The sequence below is a fragment of the Esox lucius genome, chromosome 13, assembly GCF_011004845.1.
Source record: "Esox lucius isolate fEsoLuc1 chromosome 13, fEsoLuc1.pri, whole genome shotgun sequence".
Taxonomy (NCBI): domain Eukaryota; kingdom Metazoa; phylum Chordata; class Actinopteri; order Esociformes; family Esocidae; genus Esox; species Esox lucius.
The window spans coordinates 14,318,926-14,337,375 of NC_047581.1; the positions used below are offsets into that span (position 1 = coordinate 14,318,926).

The window sequence follows — 18,450 nt, forward strand, 5'->3', positions numbered from 1 at the left end:
TCCAAAATATATTACATTTCATATCAACTGCCATTTAAGCGTTGTTCGTCCACATCACCCAAAGCAATATAATTAACATGATAATAACAAGTCCAGTGTTTTTATTTCAGTGTTAGTAAAGTACTTCGGGTACTGTTCTTTTTAACCTTGAGCTGGAGGTCTGTGGCTACTATATTATCAACTTGTCATTAGAGACCACGATGGCCTCGGCAGTTTAGAAGCGCAGTTTAGATACTTCATATAATCAGTCCATATATTGGTCTGAATTTACAGCGGATCTATTTGAAAGAATCCTATTTGAAATAATGCATTTCAGATAGTTTACCAATACATGTAGCCTTAACAGCAGGGACAGCTTTATTTCCTCCAAGAATCAGCCAAGAGCAGTCAATCATAGTTAACAACTCCATATATTATATTATTTGAAAAGCATTGATGTTGGCTTTTTAAACCGGTTTTCAATGTTTTGGCAAAAATCAACAAGAAACTTAGAAAACCAAAAAGTTCACATCAGTAAAGAATATTTTACTGTAGAAAAAAGTACTACATGATATCAGTAAATAAACATACAACAATTTTTCTACAGACAGTGTTATTTATGGGTACAATATAATAAAGGTTTAGGTGTAGTAGATTTCTTTATGCAAATGAACAGTATTACAGTGATTAGGAAACCAAGCAGATGCTATTTCTTCATGATGTTTGCACATAATTGGTTACACAACTCAAGTATTTTATATAATGGCGTTATGTTGTGTTTGGTTTGGACTTTCCTAACATTTTGTGAAAAGTGCCTGCAGTGTCGACCAAGATGATGGCCATGTACACATTAATAACACATTGTAGAACTTGAACTTAGTTCTTCTAAATCATGTCATTCACTAAGATACTTTACAGAGTGTATATATTTTCACTTAAGGTTTAGACTTAGTACATTGTTTGAAATGATTTTTCAGAGGAATATACTCAGAGAACTATACAGATACTGGTGCCACTGCACTTCTCTTGGCCCCAGTGGGTCAGAGCAGGTTGACCCCGTGTTTCAGTAACCTGTGTCGGGCCTTGCTGGGCAGGGAGAAAGCACTGTCCTGGTGGTTGGGGATGCCAGAGTTTCTCAACGCTCCGCCTTGCTGCAGGAAGTACGTCTCCTGGGCCACACTGCGCGTGGCGTACACAGCCGCGCCGGCATTTCTGTGTTAGAAATGTGACGCACGTTACAACTCTGCGCAAACACCCAAGGACTTATCTTTTAAGATCATACAAACAGGATAACGATGGCCTGTTCCCCTTCCCCCGTTATCGGACAAGAGGGGGAGTAATCATGTTGAGAGAGCCCCCTGCCAGTCATACTAACCTGACAATAGCCTCCTGTAGTGCTTCAGTGTGAGAGAAGTGCGAGTGGAGCAGTGATGTTGCTCTCACAAAGGAACGCTCCTGGGCTCCCCCTGGCCGGCCAGACAGGTTGGCTGCATGGGGACAGGAGAGGCACTCATTACAAATACCACACATACACGCACGGCCATTAAGGCAAAACACTGAAATATTACCACACATACACGCACGGCCATTAAGGCAAAACACTGAAATATTACCACACATACACGCACGGCCATTAAAGCAAAACACTGAAATATTACCACACATACACGCACGGCCATTAAGGCAAAACACTGAAATATTACCACACATACACGCACGGCCATTAAAGCAAAACACTGAAATATTACCACACATACACGCACGGCCATTAAGGCAAAACACTGAAATATTACCACACATACACGCACGGCCATTAAAGCAAAACACTGAAATATTACCACACATACACGCACGGCCATTAAAGCAAAACACTGAAATATTACCACAGATACACGCACGGCCATTAAGGCAAAACACAAATATTACCACACATACACGCACGGCCATTAAAGCAAAACACTGAAATATTACCACACATACACACACGGCCATTAAGGCAAAACACTGAAATATTACCACACATACACGCACGGCCATTAAAGCAAAACACTGAAATATTACCACAGATACACGCACAGCCATTAAGGCAAAACACTGAAATATTACCACACATACACGCACGGCCATTAAGGCAAAACACTGAAATATTACCACACATACACGCACGGCCATTAAGGCAAAACACTGAAATATTACCACACATACACGCACGGCCATTAAGGCAAAACACAAATATTACCACACATACACGCACGGCCATTAAAGCAAAACACTGAAATATTACCACACATACACGCACGGCCATTAAAACAAAACACTGAAATATTACCACACATACACGCACGGCCATTAAGGCAAAACACTGAAATATTACCACACATACACGCACGGCCATTAAGGCAAAACACTGAAATATTACCACACATACACGCACGGCCATTAAGGCAAAACACTGAAATATTACCACACATACACGCACGACCATTAAAGCAAAACACTGAAATTTAATATATATAATACCACATCAGCGCTGTCAAGAGTTCATCACTGTTTCTATATTCGCTTCTAATCACATTTTCTGAAAGCAGTGAGAATATCCAAAACAGGTATATATACCTAATACACCTTATATCATGCCATGTAAAAACAAGGAGATTTCAAGGTTAAAGAATGTGTACTTTCCCAAGTAACCAAATTTAGCATATAATTTTTGGGGGGCAAAACTCATGAAGTTAATCATCTGGCATTGTTTTTTTCCCCCTTGTATTGCCCATTCCTTTTAACGAAAAATCTTAAATTACAGCTCATTGAGTCACACAATCCAGAAAAACCTACATAATAAAAAAAAATATATATATCGTTTGACAGCTAATATACTCTAAATAAGTGCAAATTAAAACATTAAGTCAAATTATTGTTAAGTACTACCAAATGCCCTAAAACATACCAAACAGCTAACGCAGAGCACAACCTGACTAATCCGCCCAAAAGTAAGATAAGAAAACCGACAAAGGGAGAAAGAAAAGGTAAATCAAAGACAGGTTAAGTTGAAGAACATGCAGAACTGTATAGCTTTAGAATAAATAGCGGTTTTCCAAAATAGAGAGCTCTGAGGATATTAGTGTCTTACTCGTGAGTGTGTTCTGTATACAGTCATAGTGAGCAAAGGTGTAGGGTCCCTGTGGGCCAGCCCCCCCCCGAGCAGTGGTCCTCAGATGGGCCTCCAGGCCGTTCAGTGATGCCAGGCTGCTGTGATACTGGGGATGAAGCACACGATGAGGGCACAATAAATGGTTTGACATGGCATAGGAAATGGCTGTAATAGTGGCAAAAATTTCAATATACAGCTCTGGAAAAAATTAAGAGACCACTGCACCTCTTTCTTTTCTTTCCAAAAAAGTCGAAAAGGAAGGTTTTGAGTGAGGAACAGAAGGGTTAAAATTAAGAGACCACTGCAAATTGAACGCTTCTGGTCCTCACTCAAAACCTTCCTTTTCCACATTTTTGGAAAGGAAAGAAAAAGGGGCAGTGGTCTCTTAATTTTTTCCGGAGCTGTAGATGGCTGTCCAGGAAAGGGGACCACTGGGGAACACACATATACAGGCCGTCCTCACCACTTCCTCGACTGCTGCAGTGTCGTTGTGGAAGTGTGGCTCCACCAGTAGTGCCAGGACCAGCCCCCTCACCCTGTGTTGGTACAGAGTCATTGTGGTGAGGGGGGGACCTGAAGAGTTCTCGCAGGGCGCGGGGGGAACATCCCCGGTGTCAGCAAGCTGAACTTTACCCCTGTGACCTTCCTTCTCGTCAGCCACAATCCCAGTCCTCCGTCTGCCACACCCTGGGGAGTTCTGACCTCTGAAGCCGAGGGCTCCAGCCTTCTCTCCATCCAGTGCCATACTATCTCCATTATGTCTGTTTAAGTCATGTGGTATGTCACAGCTTTGCACTGGCCCCACTCCTATTAAACCTGACTCACTGTCCCCACCCTCTAAGCTGTCCAAACTCTGGTCGTGCAAACCTCCTGTGACGCCCTCTTCCACCTCATGGGATGACTTTCCATTGGGCAGGGAATGATAAGAGATCTGAGGAGAGACTGTGCTCGGTGAGGGGCTGAGAGGGCCAGGGGGAGTGTGAAATGACAGACTTGGACTGAACAGCAGGTCATCAGACGTGGACGACCCGGGAGTGGAGGGACAGTGAAGGGACAGAGGAGCGGGGCGGGCAGGATCAGGTTCAGGCGGATCACTGGGGGGCGTGTCAGAGAGGGTTCTTGACAGGAGGCGGGACTTCCTGGGTCGGTTGACCTCCTTTGGAGTAGACTGAGTAGACTGGGATCTGTAAGGCAGAAAGAGGCTCTGCAGTTTGAACTCACCATTCCAAATAATCCCTTTCGCATTTGAGCACAAAGGCACATGTGGCAGTTTGAACTCACTCTAGTTTGTGTTGATCAGAAACAGATACATTTTCTACAGTGGAAGGTGGAGATGTCTTTCAGAGGCGGGGGTGGAGTACCTGGTTGTTCGGTCCACAGGAGCAGAGTGCAGATAGTGTAGCTCTGGATCAGTCAGGAACACTGTGGTAAAGGTCACTGGGCTGGGTAGAGAGCTGCCAGACGAGCTGGAGGAACTAAGTCCATTGGTTCTCTGGTCCTAGAGGATAAGCAAGTGCAAGACCTGTCACTAAATATACAATTACGTCTGGAAATATTTGGACATTGACACATTTCTCATAATTTTGGTCTGTGTACACCACCACAATGGATCGGAAATGAAACAACCTGAAGTGCAGATTTTCAGCTTTAATTTAAGGGGTTGAGCAAAAATATTGCGTGAGGGATTGCAACCGTTTTCATACACTTATATCTGGGGCTCAAATGTAATTGGACAAATTAACACAATCATAAATAAATGTTCATTTTTAATACTTTGTTGTGAATTCTTTGCAGGCAATGATTGCTTGAAGTCTGGAACACATGGACATCACAAAACGCTGGGTTTCCTCCTTTGTGATGCTCTGCCAGGCCATTACTGCAGCTGTCTTCTGTCATTGTTTGTTTGTGGGTCTTTCTGCCTTAAGTTTTGTGTTCAGCAAGTGAAATCCATGCTCGATCAAGTTGAGATCAGGTGATTGACTCAGCCATTGCAGAATATTCCACATCTTTGCCTTAAAACAATCCTGGGTTGCTTTCTCACTATGTTTTGGGTCATTGTCCATCTGTAAAGTGAAGCGCCGTCCAACCAAATTCACTGAGATTGGCTGAATCTGAACAGACAATTTTTCCCTATACACTTCAGAATTAATCCGGGTGCTTCTGTCTTCTGTGACATCATCAATAAACACTAGTGACCCAGTGCCATTGGAAGCCATGCATGCCCATGCCATCACACTGCCTCCAAAATGTTTTACAGAAGTCTAATCTATTCTTGAGGCTTATGAATGGTTTGCACATTGCTGTGAACCCTCTATATTTGCTCTCATGAAGTCTTCTCTCTATGGTAGACTTGGATAATGATATGCCTACCTCCTGGAGAGTGTTCTTCATCTGGCTGGATGCTGTGAAGGTTTTTTTTCTTTACCATGGAAAGGATCCTACCATCCTCCACCACTGTTGTCTTCCGTGGATGTCCAGACCTTTTTGTGTTGCAGAGCTCACCAGTGTGTTCTTTTGGGGTCAGAATGTACCAAACTGTTGATTTTGCCACTCCTAATGTTCCTGCTCTCTCTCTGATGGCCTGTTTCTCTTGCATTGAGAGCATGTTGTGGGTTCACAGTAACAGCTTCCACATGCAAATGCCACACCTGGAATCAAATCCAGAACTTTTACCTGCTTAATTGATTAAGAAATAACAAAGGAATAGCCCACACCTGACCATGAAACAGCTTTTGAGTCAACTGTCCAATATCTTTTGGTCCCCTGAAAAAGAGGGGGCTACATATAAAAGAGCTGTAATTTTAAAAATCATTAAAAGTCATTAAGGCACAGTACATCAAACGTAGACTTCAGAGTCTCTGAAATCTAATATCACAGAAACAACAACACTTGTAGCAACTGATCTCATACCTGGTTATATGTTTCAGTTTCGTGAACCATGACTTTCACTGTAAGATCAGGGGACATCTGTGTGCTGACAACCCTGAGGAACAGGAAGACACCTTGTTGTAGTCACCGGTATGGTCACCACCAAAATGATTTGCAACCACTGATAAACTAAAATAGGAAGGAACATCTTGAAATAGTGCCATGACAATTTCTGGCCTACTGTACCACATTTGACTGATTTGTGTTCTTAGCTTGTTAGCAAACAAAATGTAGTCATGCGAACAAACAAAAAATATTGACAGCGATAAGAATCTGTCATCACACTGAATATTTTAGAAAAAGGAGTCAACAGCTTACCTCCCACGGAAGAGTATACAACCAGCTAACACTAGGGGGCAGCGTTGACAGGCCTGCAGAATGAGTGCAGCCTTAAGTAGCAGAAGCGGATCAATCTGAGAATCAAAAAACACCCATATAAACACCCAAACACAACAACTTAAAGAATCAATGAAAGGGACTGTGGTCACACTTTATATGTTGCCCTAATGACTATTCAACTGTAGGAAGCCACAGTTGTTGCGAAATTGACTATTACAGAATTGGAACACTTGCTGACTCTTTTGAGATATGTAATTGCTGATTATTATCAGGCCCACGGATATCCACTCCACAGCTGCACCAGTGTGGAAACCATTCTTGATGTAATGATAGACAAGGCCCTGGTAAAAAAACAATTGTAAAAAGGCACACCTAGCAATTAACTACAAGTTATTTTTAGAAAGTGAACTCATCTGTTATTACCTGTCTCAAAGGGTACATGGATCAGGGGGGACAAGAATGTACTAGTTAGAACTGCTGTTACCAGGTACATGCCTATTTAGGTCATTAGATGAAGACGGTTTCAACACTGCTACGACCGTACAGATGATGGTAGCAGCTCTATGTAATTACATGTAACACCGTCACATTTTTCTATGACGAATAAACACCATAATTAACAGGTAACTTTAAAACATGTAATGAATACTCACATAGTGGAATAAGCAAGTGTGTATTAAAATCAGTATTTACACATGTGGAATAATATTTAGCAAGTAAATGTGTAATTACACATTCCTTGTTCTAATTGTGTAACAACAGCAACAACTATGTCGATACCAACTTAAAATAAATTGTTTCTTCACAAATTAATTTTAATGGTGCCTCCTACCTAATAAAATAATTATATTATTTGAGGGAGCAAATGTTTTATTACTTGATACATACATGTGTAGAGTCAATGGTGCTCAAACAACTGAAGATGTGGTGGAGTTCAGTAGTGCCTTCTTGTAAGTGGGAAAGGTACCGAGCCCATCGAACTGCTAAATCTTCCTGACTATAGATCTGAATACAAGGCAAATCAGACGGAGGAATATTAATGCTTAGAAAAAAACGCCTATTAAAGAACATCAATGAAAAATGAGGACTTAACATGACATGCAGCTGTACACATCTAATATATATATATATTAGCAATGAGTGCACCTGATAACTCTTGCGGATAGGGCCGTTATAGAAACTGAAGAGATTTATCAGCTGATCTAGTAAGTTACAGATACTGACGTCTGGTATGTCCACGGAACAGCCCAAGGCCTGAGAAAGTTCCACAGAGAGAAATTATGAGACATTCACAGAGGATCGAGACTGACAAATAAAATAATCACTGAAAAAGCCTGTTGCGTGTTAGTTGAATTTGGTTGTGCGCATTCTCATTAAAACAGTCTATTTATACAAAATATGGATATATTTGGACTTAGTCATATAGGAACACATGGCTAAATATATAAATCTGAAGCATCAGTCATCATTTCCACTCCCATTTGGAAGCGTAAGCATATTGCCTGGATGGTGGAACGGGAACAGGGATGAAATATTATGTAGATCAATGAAACAGAGGTAGAGTTGGGCAAAATACATTCTTGGACACATGCAAAAGTCCTTCTAGTCCAAGGTTAGGCGTTTCCTAACAGAACCATTCCAGAACTTGCCAATATTGTTCAATGGGATCTCGCTAGCTCCTGCTTGGCTTTGCCCACCTCCTCACCTAGGTTTTGCCCCCTTGGCTTACCTACCATCTGATAGGCCAGACCTTGTCATTTCCAATCTCGGGTTTATTCATACAGACCTGTGATGTACTGAATTTTCAGGGAAACACAGATTACAGGTGATGGTACAACTCACCCACAAAAAGTCCCCCTTCATTCGGATGGCGAACTTGCTCCGGCGCAGCCTTAGCAGACGCACAGGGGAGGAGGAGAGCTCCGAGACACAGCGGCTCACGCCTGCCAACTGTCCACACAACAGCTCCTGTTTGTCCAGAGGGGTCTGGTAGAATACAAGGCACAAAAACCTTCCTTTACACTGCTCATCCAGATAAAAGATTGTCAACATACAGTATCAACCATCTCACCTTGTGACCCCAATTTGTGATACAAAAAGGTTTGCAACCCCATCATGTGAAAATGGATATAATGGTCATGGTCTATGAAGGCCTCGGCTCAGTGTTTGAAATCAAATGACACCCTTTACCATGGAGCAATTACATTTAAAACTGCAAAGCATTTACACACAATTGCACTGCACTTTGTATGCTGGGGTTGGCTGGTCCTTCCTAGTCACCCACAGATACAGTCACTGGTATACTTCTATTCATTCTAGGTTCACTACCTTCTTATTTATGAATTTTTATTCTTATAAAATGTGTGTGTGTGTGTGTGGGGGGGGGGGGGTTACCATCTCTGGGACAGCAAAATAAAGTCCTGTGAACAATTTTAGAAAAAATACTTTAATGTACTTTGCCCCATTGCCTTACAAAATGTTTTATTTTGAAATAACTTGGTCTTCCAATTTCTTCTCTCTTGATATTTTTACCAAGAGGTATTTTTTATTCATTTCATTTGGTATTTAACTAATTGATGAAGGATTTTGAGGCTGATTCCTTGACCTGTCAATGTTTTTAATACACGGTTTTTGAGTGTAAATTATTACTGGGATTTCTTAGTTTTTCTTGTAATTGGAGTGCCTGTGTTTGTTAAGACTGTCTTAAGTAATTTTTAGATAACGACTTGCTGCAGCCCATCTTGGCCAGGGCACTCTTGGAAAATGTAGTTTTAATGTCACAGAGACTTTCCTGAATAAATGAAGATTTAATAAAAGAAAAATGTTACCCCAGTGAACCAAGTGTTACTAATTTGATAAGTGATGCTGAAATGACACATGAACATTTCTCTACCTCTTCAGGATAGAAGTAGCAGATGCCAGCTCTGGTAGGGTCACCCTCACCCTTGACCTTAGACCCATCATACAGGAAAAAGTAATTGTATCTGCAAATCACCAAGACATCTTAGTGGAACATATAACCATACTAACAACAGAAAACAAAGTAGGGAATATTGGCTGAAATTATATCAATGGTTAATACACGGCCAAGAATAATACAACCTCAGATCAGAGGAGCCAGTCTCACCTGGAGTCCGCCACAGTGTTGTCAGCCATAGCTATCAGTTTGTTCTTGTTCTCTCGAAGTCACTTCCACACTTTTCCCTCACCCTTCAGATCCATATTTTGATAAGGACAGTAATTCATGAAAAACTTAACGTAGACAATCTAACTGGTGGCAATAAACGGCATTATCAAAAATGTTCGTTAAACGCTCGCTTATCGGCAAGACCTCGCAGACACAAGACGTAGAACTGTAAACAGAACGTACGTTCAAGTACGTCTAGACAACTTACAACTCACTTTGGGCAGACACGCACTACCCGAGGGATGTATTGGTTTAAAAAATAACCACACCCTGAACGAAAAAGCCAACGTTTTTATACTAGTAACTTCAGAACCGTTTTTACAAGTCAAACAGCGATGTCACTCTAGGAAGCTAGCAACAGTTGATCTTACCCAACTTCCATTCAACTGCTTCCTAATTATGTCGACGCAAACTTCCACTTTCAAGGTGATAATACACTTAAAGTCGACATCTTAGCAGAATACTAAAATATTTCCTTTACCAAACTTTGTTTTAAACAATGATTAGAAAACCATCAACTCGCTTGCAACAGGAATGCAAGTCACAAGAAGTTAGTCATGTGAAAGTAAGAGGAGGAAAAAGGGTCAAACAGTGCGTTGCTTTGACACGAATTTCTAAACTCCTTTCAGTCACTGCAAACATAGCACCCATTCGACAGCGGAACAGAGAATGGCCTTTCCGCGCTAAGTTTACCCATACCCAAAATGTAATGCTAAATACAGGTAGCTACTACACAAAAGCTATGCAAATTTATAGTGTTCCAATTTCACAGCAAAAATAACCACAAAATGAATCTCCAAGTGATTTATTCAAGTTAAATCCAACTTAAATGGTCCAGCAAAACGTGCATAACATGTAAGGTCCCTTGTGGCAAACACAGAGGTAAACAATTGAATAGAGTAAACTGTTGTAGAGTGTGGTCCGGTAACAGAGTAATGAATGCAGGGAGGACTCTGGTTCCAGCGTTTGGGGTGGTCTGGAGGGAGATCACTCCTAGCGACCCTCATAACCATCGGGAAGGGGATTAACTTCAGGGTTGTGGAACAGGCTCTTGTTGCCATCACCCCAAGGGAAACGCTGGTGAGAGAAGATGTAAGTTAACACTACCAAATATATATATACACACATGCAAAATAAAAAGATGGGTAAACAGAATTTTCCCCAAAAAGTCAATGATCTAAGAAAGGGTTTCATAAAAACGACCATGTAAAGAAACCTCGACCACACCTTGCTGCGAATGCGGAGGTGACTATAGGGAACAAACTCAGGCTCCACATGATGTGCAGCATGCTCATGCATCTTCAGGTACATGTTTAACATGCACACTGCAACCCCTGGGAGAGCCACCACAAAGGACAGGATCTTCCATGTTCTGGCTGGACACAAAATAAAAGGAAAATGATCATCAACAAAACTAAGGCAAAGGTTTTAGACTTGTGTCTAGTATAGTTCATTTGACCTTTATTTTCTGTGTAGACACTGCAAGGTGAGGCATGTTCAAAACAAACTGGAATGTTTCATCTGTAATCACATTTTTCAATAAAATCTGTAATCTAGAGTGCTAACCACTGACATCCCAAGTACCTCAAATCTCTGCATGTCAATATGAAAGACAATCCAAGGGCAAAATATCAAACCACCCAGTAATGGCAAAAGAAACACTGGACTGTTATGAAGTGGCCAGCAAGGAAGACAGACCTGGAAAGGTTTACAACAGAAAAACTGCCTGTAGATAAGTGCAAGAAGCTTAATGATAAACATTTCAGAGCAATGATGGCTGAATTGTGATCCTTACACTATAGAAAAAAACTAGTCCAATAAGAAATGGGAGGTATGACCGATTTTGCCAACAATTTGTTTATAGTAATATACAGAGGTGTTGGTAGGATCACAATACATTTGGGGCTCAGCTGGATGTCAATAGGACCAGCTGGATGGCAAAAACAGTGTAAGTAGAACCTCAAAGGTAATTTGAAAAAAAAATAGTTGAAAAGAAAAGCTTTGGGTGAAGAAAAGGGTTTAATTCTGGCTTTACTGGCAGACGGATACAGTGAGCGTCAGGTTGCTTCCATCTTGAAAATTTAAAAAATGGCGGTTCATAAGAACAATATCAAGCAACAGACATTGGGGACAACAAAGCTACAGACTGGCAGAGGGAGAAAACGACTGTCCACAGACCAAGATGACCGTCAACTAATTTGAATGTCCCTCAACATCTGTAGGGTGACATCAAGAGACCTACAAAAAGAACGGCAAACAGTAGCTGGGGTGAAGTGCTCAGTGAGGACGGTTTGAAACAGGCTCCTAGGGGCAGGGCTAAAGTCGTGCAAAGATAGAAAAAAGCCCTTCATCAATGAAAAGCAAAGAAGAACCAGGCTGAAGTATGCAAAAGACCATAAGGATTGGACTGCAGAGGAATGGAGTAAGGTCATCTCTGACAAGTCAAATTTTCAGCTTTGCCCAACACCTGGTCGTCTAATGGTTAGATGGAGACCTGGAGAGGCCTGCTTTATTTGAGGTCTGAAAACAATACATATTTTTTTGGTTATTTTGACCAGTTGTGTTCTACAAATAAATACTCTAAATGATAATATATTTATTTGGAATTTGGGAGTAATGTTGTCAGTAGCTTATAGAATAAAACAAAACTGTTCATTTTACTCACACATACTTATGAATAGTAAAACCAGATAAACTGAATGTTGCAGCGGTCTTAATTTTTTCCAGAACTGTATGCATGTAGGTTAAACAGTCCACTCAACAAGCAAACAAGGAGCCGTAATGAGAATCGAGAGAGTGCGCGTTCACGCGAAGTGGGGGAGATTTTCAGCACAACATCGGAATTCCCTACTCCCCCCTTCCGCCATCCAACCAGTCATCGTTTGTGAGGCTCTGCGGTTGACATACGCGCAGCTACGCGCATTTAGAATTTTGACCAGGGGCGCGTATCCTATGCCGCCTGGCTGTGCGGGCCTGGTGTGCTCCCCGCGGATCCTACGCAGACGTGTTTGACATTGAAGTATAACTCGGCCCAGGCTGCACGAGTTGAAGAACAAGGTTACCGACCCCTATGAAAAAAAAGTTAATTATACTATCCTTTCATTCGCCACGGTAGTTAGCGAATTTTTCATTACAATTATGGAACATTTGAATCATTAGGTTTCTTCGTTGCCTGCAAATGCTTAACAAAATGTTACATTCACGCCAAGCTATTTGTTGGTTGAAGTGGGACATTAGGTTCAGACGATAAACCTAGTAATAGTGAACCTACAGTATACAGTTACCTAGCTAGTTTGATTTGTTAGCGTAATGTATTAAAATTGCATCTAGCTGGGGATGGGGACTTCACATTCTCAAAATGTCCTTTTAACGGGGAAGTTTCTGTGCAGAACTCGGCTAGTTAAGGTTAGTTGTTAAGCTAGCTAACACCTTAGTTGGTTACAGACTGTCTGTCGTTAGCTAGCTAGCAAGGTCAAAACGCAAGTATGCCCTCAAAGCAAAATATGACGGCTTCATATCAGTAAATCCTGTAATTTTAACATTGTCTGAGTCGGCTTAATGTACCTGCTTTCTCTCCATGACCATGGGCTGCTGAGACAGAGAGTTGACGGCTCTGACTCAATGAAGACCGCAAAAGGGCTTGAGAAATTCTTCCGAACACAACCATTTTAGCTGTCTCCTTTCTGATTGATGCGCAGAACGGAAATGATGTCTTCTGTTGCTTTCGAGTTTATTAAAGCGACTAAACTAACCAAAGGGCGTATCGCCGCCACCTAATGTTCGGGAGGTATTTAACCCAACTACATAAGATTAAAACGGAAGAAAAATACAAACAACAACATCACTGACAACAAAGCTTTGCTGACACTCTCGGAGTTCACAGCAATCACATCCCTACAGAGTCTCAGGGGCCTGGGAGAGAAAACATATTAGGTCAGTATCTCTTGCAACCCGGCAGTCTGTTTCTAGATTCCCCAAAAACACTCCAGACATAATAATAGCCAGTTTCTTAAACTTCTTGGTGAAAGTGATGTCTTTGTCTTAGTAAATAGCAAATAACAAAAAAAGATAAATTAAATAAATATAGTTACATAGCAACAATAGACAGGGTCCTCCAATATGGTGAGTATAGGAAAATGGTAGAGTAGATGGTAGAGTACACTCACAATGTATATCTTTATAGTCATATAGACCTCTTACTCAACAGTCCACTGTCTAAAATGTTTTTGTGCCTGTGTATGTGTCAAAGAGTAAGACAATATTAAAGCATATTGAGTATATACAAAGTACCGCCATAGAGTGTCAATTTGGTAAGTATAAAAAAATATTCAGGTAAGGGACATTTGTGGGTGATCGTATAGACCTCTGAGTCAACAGATGACTGCATAAGACAATAGACAGACAATCAGTGAGAGTAAAATAGGCAGTGGTGAGGCAGTGCTATATCTATAGGTTATTGTTGCAAGTGTATGTATGCGAGGAATGGTATTTTGAGCAAAAGATAACAGAATGAGGCTGTCAGATATACAGAGATGTTTTTGTGAAGCATTGTATTATTGACAACGTAGATGTCATTATTCGACATATTCTTCCGGATCACACTATATGGGGAGATGTAGGAGGCAAAGGACAATGAGCATGGAGGGAAGCAGATATTTATTAAACAATGAAATAATAAAAACAACAGGAAGCAGAACAGAGAATAAAATTATGTGTTTGAAACAATGAAACAGAATAAAGATAACAGGAAGTAGAACACAGTAGAAACTGTATGAAAAAGACTAAGAATATATGGAGGAAACAAAATAAAAACAACAGAAAAAATATATAGTACACAACATAGAGAAATAGTTGAAAAAACAAACAGGGAATAAAAACCAAGAAAGGGCAAAAAAGATACGCAACAGGAAGAATAAGCATGGCATCTGCAGAGTAACCCCCAAATGGTGAAGTAAGTGGATATAAGTAATTAAGCAACCATAAGATGTTGGAAAACAAACAATATAAAAAGCCAATATGAAACTACAGCAGTACATTTCCTGAAGAAAATATGTTGTGCTTGCTAGCTCTTTATAGAAGTACTTATGGTTCAACATAGTGTTTACCTATCTGTATTTTTTAAGGTTCAAGAGATACTGTTGGTGATGGTAATTAGCATACATGACATAGTTAAAGTTCATAAAAGTGTTACCAATGACAGGTCTTGTGTCTGTAGCTTGAACAGTTCAAAATAAACAGCCTAATAGTTAATTAACGCTAACTAGGCAAACTAGTATATGTAAAAGCATTAAATGTTTTCCTAATTCGAAGTAAGGATAGCCGAAACTGGTGAAACAATGTGGTTTTGTGTCTGTAACTCGAACGGTTCAAAAGATACAGCCTAATAGTTAATGAATGCTAATGAAGCTAATTAGCATATGTAAAACTGATAAATGTGTCGTAATGTTAGATGGGATAGCTAAGGTACATTTCCTAGAGTCTGGAAATATAATGGCGAGTAAATCCAACATACGGGTCAGGAGATTTCTTTTTTTAAAGGCATTTATCTTAACAGCTGATAGAACATGAGCGTATCAAATCTATATTGTTATACTAAGCTGATAATGTTTTTTAATGTCTTTGTCTGAATATAGTAAAAAAATAATAAAAAAAAAGCTCATTGGGAAGACTACACTGGACGGGAACTCGACTTTGAACCTCTGGACAGAGACAAGGAAAAGACTGAATAGGAACACAACTGTGAACCTCTGGTCAGAGACCAGGAGAAGACCAGATAGGAACACAACTGTGAACATCTGGACAGAGACCAGGAGAAGACTGGACAGGTGGAAAGATCATCTGAAAAAGGAGGTAAAGGATATTTACAGAATGGATGTCCGAGTTCAAATATTATGTTGAATTTAGCAGCTATGTAGCTTTTTAATTGTGATGGGTCCTGCAGCAAATTTACAACCTGTGCTTTTACTGAATAATCCAATAATATCAGTTAAATACATCATCCTTTACTTTGTGTGCTGGGATTTCAATACACCATAATTCAATTTGTGCTTTTTAAGTTCATGGTGTTGTACTCCACAAGATTTTCTAAGGCAGGATTGTACAGACTCTATTGATTCAGTGTTAACATTTAACTATTCAATCTGACAGTGTCAGTCAAGTCTGGGCCTCAAAGTCAGTTCCATTTCATTTTGTCACTGCCACCTGCAACCCCCCAATCAGGGAATGTTTTAGACCTGATTAGGTGTTGCTAATTAATCTCTGAAGGCATGGATGAGGGACATGTCTCATTGAAAGTCAGGGCATATTGCTGACGAAGCACTAAAGCAAATTTTCAAAGAAAACATATCTCCACAGAAATGGATTCCTTAAAGTATGACCAATTTGGTCACTCTGAGATTAACAGTAACCACAGAGGGAATATCTTCCCACAAAAATGTAAGTACATCTACAGTTGATTTAAGGTTATCAGTGGGACCAACACATGTTAAATTCTGTCAAAATGACCCATATTTAATAGAATTCCCACCTATATTCTCTCAGGTATACAAACTAAGGTGGGTTATCTTCTGTATGGTGTCTTGGTGTTGCTCCTGTTGATACTACTGTTCATCACTGGAATTAAGTGTAAGGATTGCTCAATTGTATAAATTTCTTTATTCAAATACCATTCGACAGATAATCTCTCTATTACAATTCCAGTCATTTATAATTTTATCTGATATTGTAATTTTAATCAAACCTGTCATTGTCTCCATGTTCATAAGTCTCTCAGTTAAGTGAAGAGATTGTTGATGTTCATCGTTACCTTGAGGGGATTATGAGGGCTTCCGCCACGTCTTCCTCATCCAGTTCAGGTATAGTAATGTTTAAAGTATTTTCCTCGTTAACCTCAAAAGCATGGGCCAAATAACTAAGTGCAATAATTTGTTATATGAATCGTTAAGGGAAGTCAAGGACCGAAGATATTGTAAATGTTTTGTTCTTTTTCTCTCTCCTTCATTCACTTTCTCCTGTAATTTTCAGATATGATCTACCACACATATTATGATGAATTTGAGATTCCAGTGAGAGGTGATTGACTTATTGGTACATAAACAGCTCTGGAAAAAATTAAGAGACCACTGCACCTTTTTCTTTCCTTTCCAAAAAAGTCAAAAAGGAAGGTTTTGAGTGAGGACCAGAAGGATTAAAATTAAGAGACCACTGCAAATTGAACGCTTCTGTTCCTCACTCAAAACCTTCCTTTTTGACTTTTTTGGAAAGGAAAGAAAAAGGTGCAGTGGCGTCTTAATTTTTTTCCAGAGCTGTATAGTAGGCAATCAAAATACATTGTGCAATACATTGTTTTTCCCTGCATGACATCCTGACCTCTCTGTCCATAGGGACCTGTAGTGAGGACTGGGTGTCCTTCCAGGGTAGCTGCTACCTGCTATCAAAAACAAAGCTCAGCTGGGACAATGCAGAGGAAACATGTATCAGGCTGGGTGCACACCTGCTTGTTCTTAACACTGAGCAGGAGATGGTAAGACGAGGCTCAGAGGTGCTGTTCTTTCATAAGGGGCTTTGTTAATTGTGTTCTATTTGCGCTGTTTAGGACTACATCTCCAAAGTGTCTGAGGAAGGACAGCGCTACTGGATCGGACTTGTGGAGAGAACTCAAGAGGGGCACTGGACCTGGGTGGATGGAACAGACTACAGATCAACACCAAAGTAAGGAAATACTGGGTTGATGAGAGTAGGGACTGACTATAGTGTATTCAACCCTAAAAGATGGTCATCCAACAAATGGGTAAAACCCTTCACTCACTTGCTTTTACTCAGCTTCTGGGATAAGGGGCAACCAGACAACTGGGACGTCCGTGTGAATGGAGAGGACTGTGGGGAGCTTCATCCTGGTCCGCGCACACGCCGCAGGCTTTGGAATGATTCAGACTGTACCCTGCAGTCCTTGTACATCTGTGAGGCGAAGGAGCAATAGGAAACATACCATCAGTGTTACCCAATGACGAGATGTGAGCTACTGCCAGGTGACATTCCTAGGATACAGGAAGGCATTTCTTTCAGTGGCTATGCGTAACCATCACAAATGATGGTATTGTTTTGCATCAGGCTATGTTGAACATAAGATGCAAACAGTGGATAACTTGGAATGGTTAATAAAATCCTGTTTAATTAAAAATGGAACAGCTGCCTTGGAGTACATTAGATATTTGTCCGATATGTGTATTTCTATGATTTGTTTGGACCTCTCAAAGCCTTGAGCAGGAGAACTCTTGGGTGGAAAAGTCTTTATTTATAGGGAATCTAGGAAATTTATAGGAAATCTGATTGAAATAGAATGATACGTTTTTACAAGATCATCTTACTTAACCAAGATTAATTGGATCATAATAGCTGTTAGTGGTTGTAACAGATGAACATGCTAGCGCAGTTCCTACAATACAAAGCAGTGAGCTGGACCAGTGCGGGCTATCACATGTTTTTTTGTGCACTGTCTTACTAGCTGTGCAAGAGACAGAAAGACTAAGTGGAAGGAGTGGATTACAATGGAGAGAGGTAACATGATAGGTAAATGACATGGCAATATGTCAGATGGGAAGGAACAAGAGGCAGATCTAGAAGATCCTCAAGAGGGTGCTGTTGCCAAATTACCGTTACAATTTGACAAAGGGACAATTTCTTGAATCTTAGAATTATACAGAGGCTTTGACATTTGCAAATGACAGATATAGCTGGCTATTTACCGTTTTTTTTTACAATCACTTTGGCACTCATTTCAGAACCTTTATGTCCTTTTTCAAAACGCTAGACACAAAACTCACAACCGATGATCAAAATGCAAATTTCTTATAAAACTAACACTTTT

General features: G+C 40.4%; 3 protein-coding genes across 4 annotated transcripts; 1 reads left to right on the top strand and 2 right to left on the bottom strand.

Annotated features, from left to right (window-relative positions):
* Window positions 1-147: 147 nt before the first annotated feature.
* On the bottom strand, window positions 148-10,262 carry hps4 (HPS4 biogenesis of lysosomal organelles complex 3 subunit 2). The gene is made up of 13 exons (XM_010876321.4): window positions 9,956-10,262; window positions 9,525-9,607; window positions 9,291-9,381; window positions 8,240-8,383; window positions 7,544-7,651; window positions 7,286-7,402; window positions 6,377-6,471; window positions 6,041-6,113; window positions 4,492-4,628; window positions 3,594-4,314; window positions 3,110-3,236; window positions 1,355-1,466; window positions 148-1,191 (listed from the first exon to the last, which is right to left on the bottom strand). The coding sequence occupies exons 2-13, from the start codon at window positions 9,551-9,553 to the stop codon at window positions 1,020-1,022; spliced, it is 1,926 nt and encodes a 641-aa protein (XP_010874623.2). The 5' UTR covers window positions 9,554-9,607; window positions 9,956-10,262; the 3' UTR covers window positions 148-1,019.
* Window positions 10,263-10,373: 111 nt separating this feature from the next.
* Window positions 10,374-13,273, bottom strand: LOC105014209 (cytochrome c oxidase subunit 6A, mitochondrial). The gene is given in 3 exon segments (NM_001304112.1): window positions 10,374-10,661; window positions 10,812-10,960; window positions 13,149-13,273. Coding segments are annotated over 3 exon segments (336 nt in total). The 5' UTR covers window positions 13,252-13,273; the 3' UTR covers window positions 10,374-10,577.
* LOC105014208 (CD209 antigen-like protein C) lies at window positions 12,505-17,627 on the top strand. Of its 2 annotated transcripts, none has more exons than XM_034296586.1 (8): window positions 12,505-12,695; window positions 15,240-15,434; window positions 15,939-16,019; window positions 16,125-16,208; window positions 16,349-16,438; window positions 16,967-17,106; window positions 17,179-17,294; window positions 17,406-17,627. In XM_034296586.1, the coding sequence occupies exons 3-8, from the start codon at window positions 15,941-15,943 to the stop codon at window positions 17,560-17,562; spliced, it is 666 nt and encodes a 221-aa protein (XP_034152477.1). In that variant the 5' UTR covers window positions 12,505-12,695; window positions 15,240-15,434; window positions 15,939-15,940; the 3' UTR covers window positions 17,563-17,627. The 2 variants fall into 2 exon arrangements, with proteins under 2 accessions (XP_034152477.1, XP_034152476.1); XM_034296585.1 differs by lacking the exon at window positions 12,505-12,695 and adding an exon at window positions 16,608-16,655.
* Window positions 17,628-18,450: the final 823 nt, after the last annotated feature.